The sequence below is a fragment of the Chelonia mydas genome, chromosome 4, assembly GCF_015237465.2.
Source record: "Chelonia mydas isolate rCheMyd1 chromosome 4, rCheMyd1.pri.v2, whole genome shotgun sequence".
Taxonomy (NCBI): domain Eukaryota; kingdom Metazoa; phylum Chordata; order Testudines; family Cheloniidae; genus Chelonia; species Chelonia mydas.
This window is the reverse complement of record NC_057852.1, coordinates 79,601,545-79,621,225: the sequence shown is the minus strand read 5'-3', so window position 1 is coordinate 79,621,225 and position 19,681 is coordinate 79,601,545. Positions and strand designations below refer to the sequence as shown.

Sequence of the window (19,681 nt, the reverse complement as noted above, 5' to 3'; positions counted from 1 at the left end):
TTGGCAGGCACGGAGCCCCTCAGCTCCCAATGGCTGCGGTTCGCTGTTCCCAGCCAATGGGAGCTGCAACGGCAAACTGCGGCCACTGGGAGCTGAGGGGCTCCGTGCCTGCGAATGCTCCAGGTAAACAAAACGACAATGTATTAGATATTCAATTCACTAGAGCTTAAAATCATCAAATTTTGCTATAGATCCATTGATAAGCCGACCCCTGCTCTTTGATGCTTCACTTTTTTACCAAAAAAATTTGGTGTATGTACAAGTATATGCAGTAGTTTAAATATGACTAACTGAGAGGGTATTCAAGTTCAAACACAAGATTCACACTGATACTTCTCAAAAGTGTACAGCACATTTATATGCACTGTGAAGAACAACTGGAAGTATGAGTTCCCATACACAACATTCCCAGTTGGTAACAAGAAAAGCTTAAGTACAGCCTTAATCATTTTACCTCATTACTCTTAGTTCATTTATGGAGAAGAGCTGTTTTCCAAGCCCAAATGAACTCAGATACTGAGCTGGGGAACACAGTACCCTGCAGTAACAGTGGAGTTGAAGACACTGAAAGTTTCCATTGACAACCAGAGAATAAAACAAAGGTTAATTTTAGAATCACAGAGTATATTTAGAGTTATAGATTATAGGTTTCAGAGTGGTAGCCGTGTTAGTCTATCAGCGAAAACAACAAGGAGTACTTGTGGCACCTTATAGATCAGATGGAGTGGGTTTTAACCAAAAAAACTTATGCCCAAATAAATATGTTAGTCTATATGGTGCCACAAGTACTACTCCTTGTTTTTAGGATAGGTTATGGCACACTGCCACACATCATGATAAATCCCTGTATTTCTGAACACTGAAGAGATCTAAGTACAGGGAGACCCAAAATATCTTTTTTCCTGCAGCAGTTAGCTGAAAGGACTTCCATCTTCAGTATCCTTAAGTTTACTGACCTATTTCATATCCACTAGATATCATTAGCTTGAAAGGTATGAAGTAAAAACCCCAATTCTGCAGCAGTCATGATGATTGAACTCTTTGAAACTAATCAAATGGATATATCCTTTGGTTTTTCCAGAGAAACACTAGGAAATAGGGAGGATATTAGACAACCAACACTTTAAGCTACCACATGACCCATTTGGTGTCCCTGCCACTAAGAAAGAACAAGGCTTCCTATATTGGCTATTCCACAGGTGAGGTAAAATACATGACTGCACAAGGTGGGGCTCACTTCCCCAGTTCTTTGGCCACAAGAATTTGTTAGTTGAATAGTGTGCTAAATATACTCAGATTTCACAAACCATACTCCCTTTGAAGCATCATCAGCCAAAGCACTAAAAAAAGATGCACAATTGCTTAAACTGGGTTAATGTAGCATTTTGGGGTTAACTGTTCATTTCAGACCAGTACACATTACCCTTAGTAATCTGGGGACAATTGGAGGGGATATTGACATAGCTAAATGCTTTCCTAATACTATATGCTTAATGTTAAACTTTTCAAAATAAAAGTTTAACTGAAATATTAAAATAGTAGGACTTTCCCCTTTCAGAATCCAAAATAAGTATGTTTTCACTAAGCTACCCACAATATCATAGCACATTTTATATAGCTAGCAATAGTATTTGAAAATTTCCTGAATACATACTGACCCACAGATTAAGACAAGCCTGTGGAGAAGTACCTGGACCATCACCCCCATTTAATTTATAATTATTTAGCTTGTGAGACGTGGCAATCTGCAACCATCATACGGTGCATTGGGCTTGTGGGTAAGAAAGGGGCATCTTCTCACCAATAAAAAGAGAAACATAACAGATACTTACCAGCTAGGAAAAGACAGAAGTGGCCATCTTACAAGTGGCAGCGTAAGACTGCAACTGCTGGCTTTGCCTAATTTAGAAGGAAATTTGGAATGCAGAAGAGCATTAGGGACCAAGAAGTCACCAAGGAAGCAGGCTACTGGAGAAATGGCTTCATGGATACTGTGAATATCAAACCCATATCATGCACCCAGTAGCTTCTGGGTCCCTCTCTTCGGAAGGCTCCTCAGACTGCCACATTCCTGGACAAATACAAGACCCACCATGAGCTTATCTTCTCCATGGGCTGCACTCCTTCCCACCTGAAAGAGACCAGCTCTTTGCACCTCCCTACTTCCCGGCATCCCTTAGGAGTAAAGCCAGTTAGTCTGCTTTTAAACCATAATGTCTTTGTCTATACTAGATGCTAAGAGGTGTTTAAAAACCATGCTGGCTGAAATGTTTTAAAGCAACAATCTCCTAGACTATCTAGAAAAGCCCTTGGAGGTTTCCTACAGACATCGTTGCATGTGTTACATAGAGTTGCTCGTCATATTTTCAAGCTTTTCATATATCTGGGGGATGGAAACCTTTCAATCTCACGCTCATATGACTCTGGGAGCTGCAGCCACAGGCACACACCTATGCCTTAATCCAGGTCTGTCCATGGATATATCTTAACTCCACTAAAGTGGAGGTCAAATTTGAGGAGCCCAGCAAAGCATGTGCAATCATATTTTGCACATCTACATAATCTTGAGGAGTTGAGTTTATCAATATTCCTCTGCCAGCACCAATTCAAGACTTGTAGAGGTAGCAGCAAGACATAGCACAGTGGCAACTGTGAAGCACAGAAATATCAGAAAAGTGATATTCCTGGGGGAATTCTGTGCCAAAAAAATAAAAAATTTTGTGCATAGTATTTTAAAAATTGCATATTTTGTCAAAACATCATAATTTTGACAGTGGGAGCCTGGGCAGGGGGGCAGAGGAAATCACAAATTCTGCAGGAAAAATTAAAATTATATGCTGAATATTAATCCTGCACAAATTCTGCATTGCAGAGTGATACAGAATTCCAGTGGTGCAAGAAAAAGAGCCTTACGACAGACTAGCACTCCTGCACACCACTTAAAGTCAGGACCAAAGGAAACCCCATTAGGATGCTTGCTAGAATCCTTCTACGAAAGACATGCAAAAGAAGTATACACAAGACAGTCAAATTCAAGACTACCATAATTGCTACCCTATCCAGAAACTGACTCCCAAATGTAAAGTCACCAAGGCAACAGTTTAATATTGACATAAAAAGCATAAATTAGTGGCATTTTCTTCCTGGAAATAATACATTCATCATATGAAAGCCACTGAAGAAATAGGTTGCTTACTAGCTTGGAAGACTATTTTACAGTTAACAGCTGAATTCTTGAACCCCCGCTCCAGATATTATGTGATGTTCACAACAAATGGAGATTCTAGTAACTGTCTGAGGTTGTGAAACAGTGCTAGAGAGGTTAAATACTATTACTGTAATACGACCAGTCTTTCAGTGCTTCCCCACCACCATTAATTTCAGGATTTTTTTTTTAAATGCTAACAGAGCAGGGAGTTTAAAACGAAACAAAACCAAAAAACCCCACAACACTACTTGTAATTCCATCTGTGCAGTTCTGAGGCCACCCTGTTTTAATTATTTGGTTATTCAGTGCAGAAAGTTAAAGATCACAGAAAGTTTAACAGATTTTAACACTCCATTAATACTATAGATTAAAAAATATTGCATAGTCTTATGCATTTTTCCTAAAACATTGTTCTCTGTAAATTAAACAATTTTTATATAAAAGACACAGAACCCTTTAAAACATTTATAGCATTCACTACCTCGATCTTCTATCCTTTTTTGATTTGTCAGTACATTTGTCCATAGTTTTCTCATTATCTCCTCTGCACTTGGGACAATACCATTTCCCCTTTGGTTTATAGGTGAGTCCAACACATGAAAAATGAAACCACTCAATGGGACACTGTTCATTGTCACATCCTATCATCTCTCCATAGGACACTTGGTTACATAAGCAGTAAGTTGGTTCATTGGGATCTATTGCAAATTCAACAGGTGAAACGTCTCTTTCTTGTTTGGCCTTGGAGCGTTTCTTTTTCTTGGCCGATTTGGATCTCTTTTCTTTAGGTGGCTGGTCATCGCAGTCTTCAATCCCATTTGTTATATGGCACAGATCACGACTTTCGCTAGTCCGCTGGCGACGGGGTCTACGTGAAGATCTTTCTGGTTGGCAAGATTCCACTTTTGCCTTTTCTAGAGGCTTTTCGTTATCTGACTCTTGGAAACACTGAGAGTGAATCTCCATTTGCCGGGCCCTATTCTCTACCAGTTCAAGCATCTGAGTAACTATTTGAATTTTCTCATCTCCCAGTTCTTGGCTGTTGATTAGTGCTCGCTGAAGATGCTGTTGCAACCGTTTCTTCTGAATGGGATCACTTTCTGTCTTATATTTCTCATAGACATCATCGATTTCTTTTAATGCTTCTATAAAAGATAAATCAGCACAAATTTTTAGTAAGGGGGGAGAGAGGAAGAATTATGCATCACAAAGTGGATCAAGAAAATGTAGATACATTTATTCCAAGCGGTAGTTCAGTCTAATTAACATGCATACCATATACTTCAGTTAGCAGAAAACTTGACCTATAGCCTACGTTCATGGAATAAATTCAATATTTAGTGCTACTATAAGACAGGTCCTCAGATAAGGAACTCTGATTTAATGATCAGCAGAACAGTCTGCAGCAATAGAGTTTTTGCAAATTGTAAGGAACAAAAAAAAGCTATTCAAGACACTGGAAAGACTAGTACACAACTGGCAGGAATCCTTGGTACACGCTAGATTGCAATAGTTAAAGAGTCCAACTGACAAGCCAGGAATGTAGAGTTAGCAATTCCTTAGCCCATCCAGTGGTAAAGACAATAGAATGTAATGATTAAAGCAAGATTTACTGCTCTGCCAAAGACTAGTTAAATAGCCTCTGTGTCTCAGTTTATCTTTACATAAGATTAACCTAACCTCAAAGGGCACTGAAGCAGTGTTTGTAATGCACAGCAATCCACCAATGAATTATAGTCGTGCATAGCTCACTTTTAGCAAAGAACAGTAATAGGATAGATTAAAATATGCAATATTAAGAGTGTTGCTTTATTATATGGGGTGTGGGGTTTTTTTGCTATTCCATAATAGAAAAGTGTCCATCTACAATGTCTAGGGATAATCGGCCAAATTATCTTGATTATCACTACAAAAGTTTTTTTCCTCCTGCTGATAATAGCTCATCTTAACTAATTAGCCTCTCAGTTTGTATGGCAACTTCCAACTTATCTGTATGTGGTGTGTGTATATATCTATCTTCTTACTATATGTTCCATTCTATGCATCCAATGAAGTGGGCTGTAGCCCACGAAAGCTTATGCTCTAATAAATTTGTTAGTCTCTAAGGTGCCACAAGCACTCCTGTTCTTTTTGTGGATACAGACTAACACGGCTGCTACTCTGAAACCAAATTAAGAACAGTCAGTTTTACCAATGAGTTTAGCGTTTTTCTACCATATTTTGTTCAAGACAGACTTTTTGAAAATTTAGCCCTAAATTAGGCATAGTCAGTTATGAGAAGTCACTTTGAAAAGTGAATGAACAAAGCTACTTTGATGTAGGCCAACTATAAGTCAATTTAGGCATGTCCACACAAGCTTTTCCACTGGTTTAACAGAACCAATTTAAAACAGATTTTGGTTAAACTTGTGTTTAGACAAGGCCTTAGATTGTGAACTTTTCAGGGCAGGGGCCACATCTTCTATGTTTGGTGCATCCTAGAAGATTTTCAACAACAGTACAAAGATAATTTTACTAATTACGTGTTCACTAAACTTCTAGAGGCATTTGCATGTCTTAGTATAGGTTTATTCCCCCTCCTCCTTTTTTGGGTTTGGCAAGTCATGCACTATCATGCCTCCCTCTTCCAAAACAGCAACAAATAATCTTCAGTGCAAGTTATGAGTGCACTGAACTTCAGTTTTCTTTTGTTCTGTTAGAAGTATTCTTCCCCAAACTAATGGTGACCTAGAACCTTTATTACACTTAAAACAATGATAAAGGCTTTGCTAAACATGGAATTGCCAACTGCTAATATGGTATCTTTAAAGTCTTATGTACAGCGTGTCACTGTGGTAATATTAGATACAGAGTTGTGACTTATTGAAGTGTCAGTGGAAAAAAGTACAGGTACAACTGTCCTGTAAATAAATATTTTGTTTGTCTGTAGTGTTTGCAGTGTAAACATACCCTGAATTGCAAATGATGCAGGTAAATAGCTTATGTAACAGCTGTTCCCATTGTAATAAAAAGACCACACATGTTCTGAAACATCTAAACTTAAACTGACATCCCTTTGAAGTCTATACATGAGACATTGTGTCATCTACACTATTCCACCCAGAGCACTTGAAATCCTAGAGCAGTGTCATCCAAAAAAAGTCAGTTGAGTCCAATCTCTTCAGCCTAAAGGCTGAACATATTACTTCATAAAGGTCATGGGGCTGCAGTCAATACTCTGAAGTAGATTCTCTGTCCTGTGCTTCTCCCTTTGCCATTCAGGTGAAATGGGGAGGAGATATCACTTGCAAGTCCCCAATGGGGATTTCTTCTATGGGCAAATCCTGTGGAGTGGGTGTTTCCACTGAAGTGCTACAGTGGCACCTTGTAGGCACTGCCTACACAGATGGGAGGGGTTCTTCCATCACCCAGATAATCCACCTTCCAAAGAGGCAGTACCTAGGTCAATGGAAGAATTCCATCAACCTAGTACTGTCTATATCAGGTGGGGAAAGCAGGGTGTAAGTTAGTATACCTACTCCTCTAGGGGTGTGTGAATTTTTCACCCGAGAGACATAACTACACCAATGTAAGTTCCTAGTGTAGACCAGCCCCCAGACATTGAAACATAGTGCATGTGAAGGTCGAGTGAAAATAGCTAGCCTTCCGTTTCTCCATTTTTTATTCTTTGGATCACTTTGTAAGACTTCTCCCCAAGAAGCGTGCCACAGTTTAAGAACTATGGCATTAGTATTTCAGTTGCTCATGTGACAAATGCAAGAAGCAAGCCATACAAGCACCAGTTTTTAAATATTCCAGTTTTAACAATCTAAGGCATTAGGTAACATTAAGAAGTTTTGTATAAGTTTGATTTGACGGTGTTCCTTTAGTGCAACTTTTAACTGAAACGGGGTGAGGGATGGAGACAGTATACACTCCTGAATATATGCAACTACTTTAGGTAAGTACACATTGTGTTCTGACCCAGAGTACAGAAATAATAAGTCAAATCTACACAAAAATCATATGGCTTTAACAATACCGGTATAGTTAAAGCAGTACAACTCTCCTAGTCTGGACACAATTATACCAAGTATAAATATGCTTATATAGCTTATTCTCATATGGGAAGAAAATAAGATATACCACCAGCATAAGGCACAGTATACCAGTATAACTGCATCTATATTCGTAAGACAAAAGATCTCACTTATAACCAACATAGTAATGTCATTACAAAAACCATGCAGACCAGGCCTAAAACAGGACCCTGTCCGGATATTAATATATAAATGGGTAAGGGTAGAGGAAGGGACCACCACAAAATTAGGATGTCCTCTTTTTTCCTTGGGTGCATACCTTAATTACTCCACCATGTTTATCTACAGATAGTTTCTTCAAGCTTAACCAAATTTAACAGGACTTCAATCATTCAAATCTCACTTATCTGAGCTCCCCATCTATTCAAAACAATGATTTCTCCAGACTTTCTAAACTTAGATTAGCCTGAACAAAGTTGTGCTCCCCCCCCCCCCCCCAACAAGAGGCTGCTGTAGCACTTGGTGGTTCAGCCCTCTCAAAACTAACAAAATGTTATTTTTGTGGGGAGGGAAGACACTAAATCGGACCTGGGGGAAAACAGCTAACCTAGTTTCCTGGAGGACTGGGAGAGGGGTGCAATACATTCAGTCCACCCTTACTAAAGTCAGTTCTATACAGTTAGTTACGGGAAACCAAATCTGAAAGCCAGTTTACTTGCTGGTACTGTTCTGTCGTCTTCAACAGACCACTTGTCTAGGCTTCCTTGGGTTAGATACTTTGATGGTATTTGATTACCTGATGCTGTACCTCAGTTTACACTACAGATTAAGCTATTTTTCATAATGTAGCATTTCTGTAAAAGGCCAGAGTTTTTTCTTGAGAGCCTTTTCAACCTGTATATTGCTGATTTGGGAACAAAAGCCAGATATAAGATAGCTTTTAAATTTATTCTTGCAATGCAATTTACAAAAAGCATACATTCTCTTTATTTCTTAGAGTTTGAGACAAGGGACAACACACACCAGGTTCCTTCCCTCTTTTCCCAAGCTCCTAGACTCCAGCCCCACCACCACCAGTCACTGATGCTGCTTCTTTATAGCAAAAGCAAGAGCAAAAAACATTCAGAGGAAAAACAAATTCAAGATACCGAACTATTATAGTTAAAAACGAAAAAGCATAAAAATCAGGGTTTTCAGAGCGATGGCTGTTGGCAACTGCAATTCAGCCATCATGTAGAGCAAGAATAAATGCTTGCCTCCTGTCGTAAGTTTAACAACCCTCCCCCCACAAGAGATCACTTCAGACTGATCATCATGCAAGACCGATACTGTTTGACTAGAGGTCAGACACCCTCCCCCCCACAATGAAGCAACACCAACAACTTTAAAATGATCTAAATTATACTAGCCATGATATCAAAATGTCTTCAAACTCATCTGGGAATATTTGGAGAAAATCCTCTGTGGTTCAATGTCCTCAAAAAGCAATAAAAATATATAAAAAGTCATAACTAGCTATAAGACCAACAGAGAAACAATTTCACATTAATGTATGCAACAAGAATACATACCATTTCTTAGAGATTGAATCTACCAAAGATTCAGAAAGTGGTTGCACAGGAACATCCACATAAGCTTGTGTGATTAAGAGAAACTGCTGACCTTTACAACAGGATTCAGTGTACCTCAGCAAATAAGACAGTTGTAAGCTTTCTGGATTCCAGAAAGTTTACAAAAGCCTAGTCTCATGCATCTTTCCTGATTAATTAGAATGATAAATTCAAATAACACCTTTTCAATTGCCATACAGGCCACCTTAAGGGAACTGACAACTGAAATATCTCCTTTCACCCAAATATGAATAATATTTTGTTACAAAGCTGGGTAATATGTATCCAATTGTGCTCTCTCTAGCCTTTTAGTTGATACATCATAAGGATTGGAACTCCGCTGTCCTAGCAATAAGTTTTTGATTCAATCTGGTATCTCTTCAATCTTTCAGCTGATAACTCCACTGAGTTACAGATCCCAGCAATAATTAGAATGAAGGGCTTTAGGATAGCCCAAACAAGAATCTGAGTAGTTTGTCTGGAATGGAATGTTTTAAATCTATGTTTAATTTACACTTCAGTTGCAGATAACATTTTAATGACTGCTCAGATTGTTTTGCTGTACTACAAATCGCTTCCAATGTTTAACGAAGGATTTGAGTAAGACAATGTTACTAGTTTGATTATTCCTTGTTACCAATTCTTTAGAGTGATCAGGGTCAAGCATGTGACCTCACATCCCAGAGAAGTGAATGTTAATTGTGTTTATATTCAAGGTAGTTTTATAAACAGACTTTTGACTCTTTACCTTGTCAATGAGTATTACTATATGATAAACAAGGGGTCGGCAACCTATGGCACACGAACCAATTTTTAATGGCACCCTGCTGTCTGCCGGGGACAGCAGCGTGCTATTAAAAATCCTGCCCGGCCCAGCCCACTCTTCTCCACCCACCACTCTCTCCTTGCAGGGCAGGCAAGCTTCCCCCTCTCCCCCGCCTCTTCCCCCAGTGTGCAGGGTTCCTGCTCCTCCTCCTCTCCCTCCCTGCGGGGGCTCTTGCTACGGAGCACGAGAGGGAAAAGCAGAGCCACAGCGCACTCTCTGCTCCAGGGACATTGGGGAAGGGGGTGGAATTGACATATCCCCTCCAGCCCCGTGCTGTGAGCCGCTCAGGGAGCATCCGCATGACCCCAGCCCCCTGCCCTGACTCCTGCACCCACCCCCCGCATACCCAGTCCCCCCACACCCTGACTCTTGCACCCCCACATCCACATCCCCACCCCTCGCACCAACAGGAGCTCCTGCACACACCCCCCCCCACATTCCCACCTGCACCCCTTGCACCAAATGGGAGCTTCCCAGGTAAGCGCTCCACACCCAAATCTCCTTCCCCAACCCTGAGCCCCCTCCCTCATTCTAGCTCCTGGCCAGACCCTGCACCCCAACCCCCAGCCTGCTTCTTCACCCCCAGCCCTGTTCTCAGAGCACTCCCACCCTCATCTCAGTGCAGAGAGGGTAAGAGAATGGGCCAGAACCAGGGAGAAAGGAGGTACCTACTCTACGTGGACAGGGCCGGGATCCTGGCTGACAGGAGCCGGCGGACAGAATCCCAGACCAGCAGCGGGATGAGCCGCTCAGCCCATTGCCGGTCTGGGGTTCTGGCTGCCAGCCCCTTGCCAGCCGGGGTCCCGGCCGCAGGTCCCGCTCAGCCTGCTGCCGGCCTAGCGGAACAGAACCCCAGGCCAGCAGCAGGCTGAGCGGGCCAGTGGTGCAAGATCGGCATTTTAATTTAATTTTAAATGAAGCTTCTTAAACATTTTGAAAACCTTGTTTACATACAACAATAGTTTAGTTATATAATATATAGACTTACAGAGAAACCTTCTAAAAAACGTTAAAATGTAGTATTGGCACGCGAAACCTTAAAGTGAATAAATGAAGACTCAGCACACCACTTCTAAAAGGTTGCCGACCCCTGTGATAAACTAATGCCTCAACATACAGAGTAACTAACTTACAGCTGTCGTGGGAACTATGAATGACTTGCACCTTTAAGAGTCCCAACACTACATTATTGCTCAATTTAAGAAACATTTGCCTGTAAGGTGAACTCCTATATACTATGATAATACAAACAAGTTCTTTATAAAAGAAAAGTTCTGGTGCAGTCCACATTCAGAGAGGTTCATTTGAACCTAACTATTCAGTTGTGCATTCAATCATGCTGCACTGTACAGCCTAGTAGATAGAACTGGAAGTCTTCCATTGACTTACTAAAAAGGAGTACTTGTGGCACCTTAGAGACTAACCAATACCCATGTCAATTCCTTAACCCTGTGCCACTTCCACAACCTCCCCACCCCCATTTGTAAAACTAGAAGTAAAACACTTAGAAGTTACATTACCTTTCATCCAAGAATTTCATATATCTCCATCCCACGGCACACTTTACCCTACAGATCATGCTAAATGTGAGGTTCCAAGTGTGGTGAGGTTAAGGGACAAGCAAACTCTGCAAGGAGCAATGTCAAAGCCTAGTGTGCCTCACACTACAGGGTACAAAACCCCAGACAGCATATACACTGGGAACTGAACTGCAATCTAATAAAATCATAGCAGGATGGGATTCTCGAAAGAACAGCTTGTCAGAATGAAGAGATGGAGAAAAGCTATGAAAGGTTAAAATGAACAAATAAGGCTTTAAATTAATCTTAGCCGTTTAGAAGGTATTACCAAACATATCTAAATTAACCATAAGCGACCTATACATCAGTTTCTTCAATACGGTGACCCTCCCCCAGATTCTTTTCTAGAAAGATAAATATACTGTAATTAGTGGAACCTGCTTGCAGCATTACTTCTAAACTCAATTCCTTGATCCTCAGAGGGGATGTCTTAAGTCCACCGTGCCTCTGCAGTTGCAGATAAAGACCTCGGCTCTCGAGCACCCACTCAAAACAGCCAAGCGGAATTTTACCAAACTTTCTAAGGAGGCGGGTTCTCTGCTCTAGGCCAAGAGTAAGTGCTATTTTGCCCTTCCGCAGCACTCCCCCTCAAGCCCCCCTCGGCAGATGATCGTCCCACCGGAACACAGACATAACATCGAGCAGCTCAGAGACTTGCCCACGCACGAGTCGCCGGCCAGCACATGTCACCCTGCCCAGGCTGGGGCAGAGCGGAGACCCCTTTCAGCCACTCCCAGGGGCTCGGCCTCTCAGAGCCAGCTCCGCCGCACACAGAAGGGCTCCTCCACCCCCAGCTACGGGGGTTCCCGTAGCTACCGGACGCGGGAGGGGAAGAGAGATAGAGGAGCCGCCGCCCCTCGACTCCCCGGGGTGCTGAAGCCCCGCGCTGCCCGCTCCCTCCCCAGCCGCAGCAGGGACGGGGGGCTTCCCGCGGCCCCGGAGCCTCTCCAAGCCTCCAAGCGAGCGCGGGGGGGTGACAGGGCTGAGGCAGCGGGCGGGAGGGGTCGGCTCCGCCAAGCCCGGCCCGCCCTGGGGCCAATAACCAGCCCCGGCCCCGCAACCGCCGAGCCGGGCCCCGCATCCCCCCGGCCCCCGCCTCAGAGGCTGACTCCGCCCCCTTCGGCCCGAAGGGCGCGTCTCCCCCTCCCAGCCAGGACTCGGCCGGGCCCGGCCCCGGCCCGCGCTCACCTTGGCACTGCGTGTCCAGCTCCCGCAGCAGGGACACGTTGCGCTGGATGTCCAGCGGCAGCGACTCCACGCACTCCAGATAGTCCTGCACGTAGAGCGAGAGCAGCCGGGCCCGCTCCCCGCCGGGCCCCGCCAGCGCCGCCGGGCCCGGCACCAGCTGCGGCCCCCCCAGCATCATCCCCCCGCGCCAGCAGCACATGCACCCCCGGCCCCAGGGCCCGGCCGCCCCCTCCCTCCCGGCGCTCACACCCTGCCGGGGGCGCCCCCCTGGGCCGGATCCCCGGGCCCTCCCGCCGCGGCTCCCTGCGGGCGGCGCACGGGGCTGGCCGGCTGGGGCTCTGCTCCCGCCGCTGCCCCCACGGGGCGGGCAGGTCCCGGGATCCCTGGGCTTCCCCCCGCCCTAGCTCCGCGGCCGCTGCCGAGGCAAACCACTTTGAGCCCCCGCCCCCGGCCGCACAGTGGACTTTGCGCATGCGCGAGGCCCTGCCCTAATAAGGCGCGGCTGGCGGCGCTGTGAGGGGTTCGCATTCTCCCGCCTTCCCCTCCGGGCCGCTCCTATTGGTTCGGGGACTGGACGTGAGTGGGGAGGCGTGGCTCTCTTAAAGGGAAAGAGACACCCCTTCCAGCCCCTTCCGCCTTAGCACTGCGTTCTCTCGCCTGCTCTCAGAGGGGCTCTGCCCCACGGTGTGGCTGGCAGACGGGGGCGCTCTCAGCGCGTGGGCGGTGGGACCCTGTGTCACACCGTCGCCCGTCCCCTGTCGGCTGCGGCTTGCCCCGTACTGGGGCAGTGTCGGGCTGCAGGGAGCTGGGGGGAAGAAGGAGGCGTGTCACACTTTTTAAATGTAAGTGGGGATACACCATTGCCCTTCTCTATTAAAGGCAGGAGGTGCACAGGTGTAAATCAGAACAGATTTTGTCTCAAGGCAGTGGAATGCCGTAGCTGCGCCTGGTGATGATGAGGTGCTGTTATAAGATGTATTTTGAAAACTGATGCTTCTTCAACTGCACTTTCCTTTCTGTAAGTATCATCTTTGCAACCATTTCAGCATCTGAAAGAATAATTCACCATGCTGAAACCTAATTTCTGGTTTCCAAATGCACTACATTGGGGTACGGCAAAGGGGAGGGAAGTTCTATTGCAGTGCAATGTATACGCACGTAAAAAGTGTCTGTGAGTAGCTGGTACCTTTATTACCGAAACATCTCCAGCAGCTATGGCTAATTTATTTCTAAGCAGAAATGCATTCTTTAGAATGGGGCGAGATTTGTACCAGTAGTATATTAATAGGCTATAAGCAGGCAAACAATACATTTCCACTACACTAGAATATGCTCCAAAACCACGCTTTTCTCACAATGGCAATTTATATGATGTGATCTCTAATTAATTATAGTCTTTGAGTTGCAAGTAGCTCTATCTTAGGCCATTCTAGCCCACAATAAGAGTTATCTTATTCCTTCATAAAGAAAATCAATATAACAATTCATTAAAAACTATTATTTAGAAAAGCTCAATGACAATTTATCCCCAGGAGTAATTTCAGAGAATTATAAATAAAGCCTCAAAGAAATTTAGTCTTTTAAAATCCACTTGCCTGCCAACAAAGTCTCAAATTTTAATAGAGCTTCCTGTCTCCCCAAAGTCTGATGCAGAATTTGTCTCAGACATTGGCAACAAGAAACATAGGCTTACATTTCTTAGCAGTGAAAGACTTGGAACAATTATATTATGCATGTTTAGTTACGAAGAAATTTGGATTTAATCTACAAAACTCTTTTCAGACATTTTCATATGAACTCTGCTACGTTGACAATATTTGCCATCACAACATGGCCAACTGACAACTCTCTGACTCCATCTACTATGAAGAACTCAGAGAAGACTCAACTGCACAGTTTACCCAGGAATTTAAGGATTTCATCAGCTCCTGCCTGAAACAATTCCAAGGGAAACTCTACAACCTCATCTCCCACAATTCCACCAGGGACCTTCTACATGCTTCCCACGATATACAAACAAGGGAACCCAGGCAGCTCCATCATACGTGGCCATGGCACTCTTACTGAAGGAATATCAGGACTCATAGAAACAATTCTCAAACCATTCACCACACAAAGGGCCAACTTCCTCCAAGACACAACCAACTTTCACCAGAAACGCCACAACATTAACAACCTCCCTCAGAACACCATCCATGCCACCATGGATTTTTTTCAGAAATCAGTTTTGAAAGTGAAACTAGCCAGTTTCATTGTAATTTGTGGTAAGTTGTTAAACAGTTTCATTTTATGGCACTGATCATCACTCTATGGATGATTCAGTCCACATTGTCAATGCAATATCTACTGGTGTTATAAATAACAGTGTAAATTGAGGACTTTATGTACTTTTCTTCCAATGCAAAATTACTAGATTCATTGAACTGGTACAAAATGCTTTAAAAAGAAGTTGTATATTTTGAACTGTTGTCATTACACTTGTAATGAGTATGGACATCTGTATCATTCTGCAATCTTATAACAGAATTCAACTGAAAAATACAAGTTTCCATTGAAGAGCCATAAATAAAGCCATAATCGTAATTTTCTCTTATGTTGATGACAGCATGTTTAAACTGCTAAATCCCAATCTATTTCTATAATCTAGGATTATGCATGCACCATTGGTAGAGTAATATTCAATAAAATTAGTTTTGAATAATTCAGAGAGGGCATGAAAATGGTTTTATAGATGGCTATCTTCTGTGTAATCTTACTAATACTGCTAAAAGTTTGCAAATTGTGTGACACTGCAGAGTTTCAGTAGTAACCTTACCAGTGCCATGTAAAAAGATATGACACCTTCCTATTCTGCTCAGTGTTTCCCTGTTTACATGTCTAAGGATTGACTACAGCATTGCACAGTTCATTTGTTTCTCCATCAGGACCCCTATATACTTTTCAGTCATGCTTTTCAGTATTCAGTCCCCCATTCTGTAGGCTTGGCCTACATTTTTTGTTACTAGATGTATTACTTTGTCTTGGCTATATTAAAATGCTCATTTGTGCCCAGTTTGCCAAGTGATACCGATTGCACTGCATAACTGACCTGTCCTCAGGATTGTATTTTCTACATCACTAATCTTTGTGTCATCCATAAATTTTGTAAGCAATGATTTTATATTTTCTTCAAGATCATTGATAAAAATATTAAATATGATTGGGCCAAGAACTGATCTCTGCAGAACTCTAGTAGAAATAAATCCATTTAATGATGATTCTGTATTAACAATTATATTTTGAGAGCTAACAGTTAGTTACCCTTAATATGTCCCATATTGATTTTTGCTAACTTTTTTAATCATAATGTCATGTAGTACTAAATCAAATGTCTTTTAGAGGTCCATCTGGTGCAGAAGCAGAGAAGCAGTCCCTAAAGATGCTGAGCCCCCTAGCTTGCATTGACTTTGAGAATGCTGAGTTACCAGGAATGAAGGAAGACAGGTCCCAAACTATATATGATTCAAGATTAGAACTAAAATCCTGTAGATACTCTCAAAGCACATTAGATACTAATACATCTTACAGAGCACAGCTGTAATGCATTCACACTGATTCACTCCATTAAGCAGATGACAAGTCACCACATGCTGTACAAGTTGAACACTGAAAGTGATTTTCAGGCATGACCCCATGTAGGATGCACTGTAGTAATCAAACCTAATTAAATTTTTATCTTAAGTACTGAAATAATACATAGTAGAAATTTTTAGATTTGGAGAATCAGAGAATTTTAGATTTGGAGAAGAGGTACTAAGTCACCTAGCCCACCCCACTGTTAGTGCAGGATTGTTCCCAACAGTATATTTGTTCAGTCATTGTCCAGTTTAGTCTTAAGAGTCTCAAGCACTGCATCCATCCTTTCTCGAGGGAGATTATCCCACTGTCTAGTAGACCTCACAATGATAAAATTGTTCCAGGTCTACAGTCCTAAATTTTCCTTTTCTCGTTTGCATCTCATTACCAGTTTTACCCCACTGTAAACAATCCTTAAACAATCACTTTCTTACACCCTCCAAATACAAGTAGACAGTTATCATGTCCTATCTAATGATGGACTTCTGTTACTAAGTAGTGCAATAATTTGTTAAGGATTTTTTATTGATGAATGCAGCCATTTCTTTAACCCTCTAAAAAGTCGCAGCATGTGACAGGTTAACGAAAAGCAAGATCATCAGTTAGAAGAAGTGCATAAGTGGCTCCAGTCATGAAAGATATGTTTAGCATTAAGTGGAAGTGTCCCAAGGATCACAGAATATGCTTTTTCCAAGCAAGTGGAAAGAAATTAATAGCCACACAGATTTCTTGGCCACATCTTCCTCCTTCTGATTCTCTTCCTGTGACACATAACAGTCCAGTCTCCCGTGGGCTATAATACTTTGGTCTCATTTCAGTTACTGGGTTTAGTGTGCAGGTGCTGGGTGGTATTAGTCGTCTACAATACACAGGACGTTACACTAGATAATCTAGTGGACCCTTCTGGCTTAAAGTCTATGACTTTTTATATGCCAGTACATCACCGGTGAAGAAATCCAGAAGGCTGCCATGCAACCAAAAAACGACCATAAAAACAAAGAATCTGCACAAACAAGCAAGTTTTGCCTATTAATTAAAAAAAAATCCTAAATTTTGTATTCAGGAGTCCAGTATACCAAGATAGATTAGCCCCTAGGCAGATGTAATTTATATAGTTGGCACTTAGCTGATAATCCAAGATGTTTTCCTTTGCAGTGCAACAGGGCTAATATTTTACCACTGATCGCTGTTCTTGAACAACTTTTTCAATATGGAGTTAGCCAAAAACATGCTTTCCTGTAACTTCAAACATGGATATCTTCTTTTTAAACATCATAATGGGCTTGATTCATCTGGGTGGCACAAAGGGATTCATCCACAAAGGCAGGTGCTCTGCAAATATCATCACCTTCTTCTGGGGTTCCACATGTGGAGGGCAGCTTTAAAATTATATGTGGGACACCAAAAGAACCCCTTGATGAAGCTGCCCAAGAGATGTGCTAAATCAGCACTTCTTCTGGGTAGCCAGCCATGTGCCCTTCTTAGTCAATCCTACCATCCAATTTCACAGTACCGAGTAGTGGAGCAGAGGTTGAGGGCACCCTTTGCTTCTGTAACACTTTTGCAAAAAGAGCTACCAATTCCTGTCTCCTACCGTTTCAGGAATTTGATCTCCAAGGTGTCTACCAATATGCTTGTCATGGGATAGAGACACCCTATCATGGGGTGTTGGGTCAAGGAAGACCACAAATTGGGAAGCAACCGCTTCAGTGTGGCAATTGTCGCTAGAGCCGCCCATCTGCAGGGCAACTGGGCCTAACTGCTAGAGTCAAAATGGCTACACTAGCTTCAGGATAGCATAACCTAGTGGTCAGAGTCCTTAAAGCTGCCCTATGGGCAGTTGTGCCCAACCCTCCCAGCAGTAGGTGCAGGTCAGGATAAGGTCCCCTGAGCCCAATCTACTCCACCAGGTCCCAACCCAAGACCCTGGGAAATCGGTAATTCTTGACTCAGGTTTGGGTTTCTGATTCAACAATCGCATTCCCTGGGCTGCTTCCTACCTTTGTTTCCTGCTCTGCCAGTTCCTCTGGGAGTGACGTCCTTCCATCTCTCTCCTCCTCCATGGTTGGATGGGGTTCCACCATTGATGCAGCTCATTCAGCCCCCGCCATCTGGAACTCCCGCAATTCTCTGGCAGATGTCTGCAGCATGCAACTGCTCTCCTCCTCAGTCAGCCCTGACTGAGATGAGCTGCTCCCTTTTATATCCTGTTTCTAATTGGAGCATGCCCAGCAGAGGCAATGGGGAACGGCTGCTGGCCTCTTCAGCCCACATTGTGTGGTTAATCTCAGCTGGGCCAGTTTGGCGTAGATATATCTCATCACAATGCCTTAGGTAAAAATTCCTTCCTGAGTTCATATTCGTGAGAGGAGGAATCCATGATTAATATCCAAGTAATTGTCCATTTTTTCCTCAGATACTAGTAAAGTGAATTCTGTCTGTATCCTCTGAGACAGAATTAAAAACTGATTGTGTAGAAATATGGCAGTACATCAAATTTATGTGATGCTCCGTCTCCCAATAACTGCTTATTCTATTTGAATACTGTAGTTCTTTCGACATGAGTTCTATGTTCTGGCTTAATTGCATTTGTCAAGGTGCTCCAGTGTTTTCAGAGATTCCAAATGTAGGCTGAGCTACATTAAGGAATCTACCATTATTTTATATATAAGTGATTTTCAAAATGGGACTCTAGTCCTTCCTCACCTGCTATTTCAAAGAACACAAGTTAAGAGCCTTGCTTTTGGGCTCTAAAGCTGGTAATGCCATTTGGAATAGAACTGCAGATGACATTCTGCGAAGCCACGCAACCACAGTGAACTAAAAATGGAAGTTTCTGTGGGGTAGGCTCCAGGGGATTGATCAGAGGCTAAAACTGATGAATAAACACCGGCCAGCCATGTTTTCAAAATGAAAGTTTGGGTAGTCCTGTGAAACAAATGGGAAACCAGGCTAAAATGTTTAACCTGAGTATTCTTGGGTGATCTTTACAAATGGATTATAGTAATTGTCAGAATTATTTGCTGGGTTGTTCCTGGCTCATACCTGAGCCTGATTTGAAAAGCTAAGAGGATACCTGTATCTGTGTTAGCTGTTTTAGTTTCATGTTTCATCCTTTAGATGACAAATGTGGTTCTAAAATGTGTTCAAATTTGCAGGAGGAGAGTTGTGGGAGTTTCACTTTTCTGGAAATTCCAGTGTGCCTGGGTACTTTGTGATGGTAAACACAGCTGATATTGAAGGGAAAATGAAGCTAGTTTCTCACAGACTGAAGTTTGAACCAGGATGAAATCTCTTGCAAGATTCACTCTAGTTCACTTTTTACCATTGAACTGATGTTTCAAGACATTGGACCAGACTCAGCCTAGGTTTATACTGGCTTCCATGAGTAGAAGACCAAACAAGGCCATCTGGGAGAAAATCCACCAAGGGGAAAGCTATGATGACAGCAACAACCACAACATCCTTTCTGTTGGGAGTGTACCAGAGGGTCAGTACAACCCCAAAACTGTATAGTGCTGTCTGGAGAAGAGGCACTGCCAAAGCAGCCAATGATGAACTGATTAAATCCATCATCTCAGGAGCCCCACAAGCAGCGGGTGCTATTTCTGCCATAAGCATTTCCATGCCTTTGT

At 42.8% G+C, this 19,681-nt stretch overlaps 1 protein-coding gene and 1 long non-coding RNA gene across 5 annotated transcripts; one reads left to right on the top strand and one right to left on the bottom strand.

Moving 5' to 3' along the window:
- Positions 1 to 3,080: 3,080 nt before the first annotated feature.
- Positions 3,081 to 18,447, bottom strand: ING2 (inhibitor of growth family member 2). 4 transcript variants are annotated; one of them, XM_027834261.3, is made up of 2 exons: positions 18,047 to 18,447; positions 3,081 to 4,353 (listed from the first exon to the last, which is right to left on the bottom strand). In XM_027834261.3, exons 1-2 carry the CDS (start codon positions 18,141 to 18,143, stop codon positions 3,686 to 3,688), a joined length of 765 nt encoding a protein of 254 aa, XP_027690062.1. In that variant the 5' UTR covers positions 18,144 to 18,447; the 3' UTR covers positions 3,081 to 3,685. The 4 variants fall into 4 exon arrangements, with proteins under 4 accessions (XP_027690062.1, XP_037753519.2, XP_037753521.1 ...); XM_037897591.2 differs by lacking the exon at positions 18,047 to 18,447 and adding an exon at positions 12,432 to 12,630; XM_037897593.2 differs by lacking the exon at positions 18,047 to 18,447 and adding an exon at positions 11,184 to 12,315.
- On the top strand, positions 12,648 to 15,688 carry LOC119566116. The gene is made up of 2 exons (XR_005225167.2): positions 12,648 to 13,449; positions 14,214 to 15,688. It is a non-coding gene; the product is annotated as an uncharacterized LOC119566116 (long non-coding RNA).
- Positions 18,448 to 19,681: the final 1,234 nt, after the last annotated feature.